Genomic DNA, 4,351 nt, shown 5'->3' on the forward strand with positions numbered 1-4,351 from the left:
ACTTTCTACCTATCGACTAACCCCTAAAATCCACTGACTCCAGCTACAGCGCGTTACGGCTGCGTCGCGGTTGCCGGAACTATTCGCGGCTATTAAAGTCAATGCTTTTGATTCCACTAGACGCGGCCGCAGCGCGTCCCTGAAGCGTCCCAGAAGTGGCGCTCCGCTCCGCAGAGAATATATAGCAGGTCTATTTTTGCCGCTAGCCGCGTCAAGCAGCACAGAGCAGATCGAACCAGGCAGGAAGTCAGACACAGAACGGCAGAGAGAATCCGGTCAATTTTCAAAATAAAACACCATGTGGAGACTCCCGAACGTAAAACAACAATAAACACGGTTAAAACAGACACAAAAGGAAGTCATTTAACTACGTAGCTTACTTAATCCTAGTAGAAGCACAAAATGCAAACACTGATTACCAAATCAACAAAATGAACTAAAATCATGTCAGTAAAATCAGGCAGGCAAAACGTTCTGATTCTGAAATGCGCCTAGTGGGAAATGCAGCCTGAAGTTTAAGGATCGAAACGGGGTCACATAGAGCTATGCAGAAGGCAGTAGAAGCACGAGAATGATAAATTAATAACAAGTCAATAACGTGGGACAGGCTGTACGCTCCGCGGCAGAAACGCTTCTGAGACGCTTCCAGAGGACTTTCTCGCCGGGCTGTGGGCGCATCAAAACCGTGGCGCAGCCATAACGTCCAGTAGACGGAGTCAGTGAATTCCCGGCGTACTGATTAATTGTTTCAGCTAATTTTCTTTCATACAATTTGAAATAGAAATAATTATCCGCTCCATGATAAACGGTCCAATAAACTCCCTCTTAACCATTTCATAGGCTACACCGTGTCCTTGTGACTTACACAGCCTTTTAATGTAACAATTTGTCAGGCATGGCCCAGTGGGTCTGGTCCATGTGGATGCTCATGCTGACACCAGTGATGTGGTCTTGGGGGAGAAGATTGGACATGGGACTCCATTCAGACGTTGTGTGGAGGAGGGGCTACTGGACTGCAAGAGAGTGGTCCAGATAGGCCTGCGTGGTACAGGCTACTCTGCAGATTCATATGAATGGAGCCGGGCACAGGTACCTCTGCTAAAGTACTGGAGGTCTTGTAGATAACATAAGGCACTGCAATTGTTTTACTGCATAGCCGGTAGGCAATAGGGGGTTATTGTGTCAAGGCCAGGTGCACTGACTAAAACTCCTCTGTTTCCCATCTTTATGCTAAGATAAGCTAACTGGCTCCTGGCTTCAGCTTTATATTTAGACATAAGAGGTGATATCCATCTTGTGAAATAACTCTTGGCAAGAAAGGAGCATCATGTACCCTTCTCACACAAGGAAGCATATTTTCCAAAATGTCAAACCTTGGAGCTGTAAGGTCTGTAATTGGCTACAAAATGTCACAAATGTCAATCAGCTATGAATGAGCTAGCTATTTTTCCCTAAACAACTGAGTCAGCCAATAATAGATATTGTAAGGTTATTTTGTGCTGTTGGGAAGTCATAATAGTAAAAGAACAATAGCATTTGAACAAACAACCCCTAATTTGTATATTGTGCAGGGTTTCCGTGTGGTACAAGTGGAAGAGTGTTGGTTCAAATCTCTTGCACCTCTGATGGCTGAGGTCAGGGCTCAGATGGGCAGCGGTCCAGTTTACCTCAGTTTCGACATCGATGCTCTTGACCCCGGCTTTGCCCCTGGAACAGGCACGCCAGAGATAGCAGGGCTTACTCCCATACAGGTAAACATGGTGAAACAGACTTTAATCAAATATCTTCTATGACTTTAATCTGATGACACAAACATGTCATAGTTGCTTAAAGGATTCACTCCACTAGTTCCACGAAAGTACTGTAACTCTAATCTACATACAAAGTTCTTCTTATACTTATTTATCTTCTCAGCTGTAGGAATACTAATATATAAAAAGACTTAGATCTTTGAGTTTAGCTCATGATGAATGGGGGCAAAAACAAAAGTGTTGCGTTTAAAATGTAATTTGTTATCCTTGGTTGGATTTAGGGAGTTGAGATTATCCGGGGCTGCCGTGGTCTAAACCTTGTTGGATGTGATCTAGTGGAAGTGTCTCCACCCTATGACACCACAGGTACTTTTCACATTTTATTTTTTCTTGAAATTAACTTTGTTTTACAACCATTATTTATATTTTTATTTTATTATTTTTTCTCAACAGGGAATACTGCACTGACTGGTGCCAACCTCCTATTTGAAATGTTGTGTGTCCTCCCAAAAATTAAATACTACTGATTAGTACTGACCACAAAGAACTAAGGCTGCACAATTAATAGAAATATTATCAAAATCGCAATATGGCTAAGTGCAATATCCAAATTTTTAAAACCAATCACAGATTTCTCAGTCAGTAATTTGCCCTGCATCAGACACCAGCATATCAAACAGCAGGGAAGTGCTTATGGTATTCAGTTTAAAGTTAAAGTACATCGGGACCTCCAATCAACAACCAAAAATGAAAGAGCACAGTTTGCTGATGTTAAAAGTTTGTCTTGTCTGTCTAATAGGTTTGCATTAAATTTATATTTGGTAACAGTACAAAGCCTTAAGGCAGAACACAACCAGAGGGTATTCAATTAAGTACCATTTCTTTTCTATGCACTTACAATCAACAGAAAGACATGGGCTTATTGCCTGCTGTTTTCTGCTTTGTTTAATCTCAAATTACGTGTTTAATTTTCTTGTTATTTGTATCAGAACTATAAAATGTATGATATTTACCTATGTGGAGCAGCATCTTTGTCATAAAAAATGTGACACACTAGAGTGACGATTCAAAGCACTCAATTTATTTATTGTGGAAGTCGATACAAACTACAAAGAGTGAGAATGATTTCTTCTGTTTCCGTGTCTGAAACTTAAACCACATCTAAAAGTTTAAGCTTATGTTTGTTAAGCAAATGTTTATCTCCACATTTCCTCAAATGAAACATGAATGGTCAGCTTTACCTAAAGGATTATTGCCAGTATGATTGTGGTTATTACACTGCTTCATGGTAATGACATGTTTCCCTAGAACAATCCACAATGATTGCAATAAAGAGAGCCATTAACAAAAAATTTGTTGCATCACCCGGAGTGAGTCCATGTCGTCAGGATCATCTCAGCTCGAAGACTACAAATTTATAATGAGAAGTCTGCATTTAAAATTAGAGTAGATTGAAAGACGTGAGCATTTATCAGACAGGGAAGGTTAAACAAAAGACACCATTATATGGCAATAGTGTTGTCTGACGTGACACATATCAGGGATTAAAAGTCAGAATATCTCTGTTTCTTACTAAACATTTCTTTTGAAATTTGTGTTTATCCTTGAGTTAAAAAGAGACACGTTTTGAGTTGGTTCTATTTTTACTTGGTGCTTGAGTTGCACCTTTGTATCCACTGCATGGAGAAGTCAGTCTTCGATGTTATGCCCCTTCTAACTCCAGGAGAGGGCACTTAATGCTCAAGTATACTGTGTTCAGCTAGAGAGATCTTTTTTAATCAAGTCTGCCACAGTACAGGTGCCGGTCATATAATTAGAATATCATCAAAAAGTTGATTTATTTCAGCAGTTCCATTCAAAAAGTGAAACTTGGATATTATATTCATTCATTACACACAGACTGATATATTTCAAATGTTTATTTCATTTAATTGTGATGATTAAAACTGACTAACTAAAACTAATTAAAATCCCAACTAATTAAAATCCCTAATTCAGTATCTCCGAAAATTAGAATATTACTTCAGACCAATACAAAAAAGGATTTTTAGAAATGTTGGCCGACTGAAAAGTATGAACATGAAAATTATGAGCATGTACAGCACTCAATACTTAGTTGGGGCTCCTTTTGCCTGAATTACTGCAGCAATGCGGCGTGGCATGGAGTCTATCAGTCTGTGGCACTGCTCAGGTGTTATGAGAGCCCAGGTTGCTCTGATAGTGGCCTTCAGCTCTTCTGCATTGTTGGGTCTGGCGTATTGCATCTTCCTCTTCACAATACCCCATAGATTTTGTATAGGGTTAAGGTCAGGCGAGTTTGCTGGCCAATTAAGAACAGGGATACCATGGTCCTTAAACCAGGTACTGGTAGCTTTGGCACTGTGTGCAGGTGCCAAGTCCTGTTGGAAAATGAAATCTGCATCGCCATAAAGTTGGTCAGCAGCAGGAAGCATGAAGTGCTCTAAAACTTCCTGGTAGACGGCTGCGTTGACCTTGGACCTCAGAAAACACAGTGGACCAACACCAGCAGATGACATGGCACCCCAAACCATCACTGACTGTGGAAACTTTACACTGGACTTCAAGCAACGTGGATTCTG

General features: G+C 40.5%; 2 protein-coding genes across 8 annotated transcripts in view; both read left to right on the forward strand.

Moving 5' to 3' along the window:
* The window catches only part of agmat (agmatine ureohydrolase (agmatinase)), a 6,457-nt gene extending 3,650 nt beyond the window's left edge, over window positions 1-2,807 (forward strand). The window contains exons 6-7 of the mRNA XM_046056476.1: window positions 2,033-2,117; window positions 2,205-2,807. Coding sequence (XP_045912432.1) covers window positions 2,033-2,117; window positions 2,205-2,278 — 159 coding nt within the window. The 3' untranslated portion in view covers window positions 2,279-2,807. The remainder of the gene's footprint in view (window positions 1-2,032; window positions 2,118-2,204) is intronic.
* The window catches only part of LOC123975176 (basement membrane-specific heparan sulfate proteoglycan core protein-like), a gene marked incomplete at its 3' end in the record, with an annotated part of 647,231 nt that overhangs the window by 570,437 nt on the left and 72,443 nt on the right, over window positions 1-4,351 (forward strand).

Source organism: Micropterus dolomieu, linkage group LG08 (assembly GCF_021292245.1).
Source record: "Micropterus dolomieu isolate WLL.071019.BEF.003 ecotype Adirondacks linkage group LG08, ASM2129224v1, whole genome shotgun sequence".
Lineage (NCBI taxonomy): Eukaryota > Metazoa > Chordata > Actinopteri > Centrarchiformes > Centrarchidae > Micropterus > Micropterus dolomieu.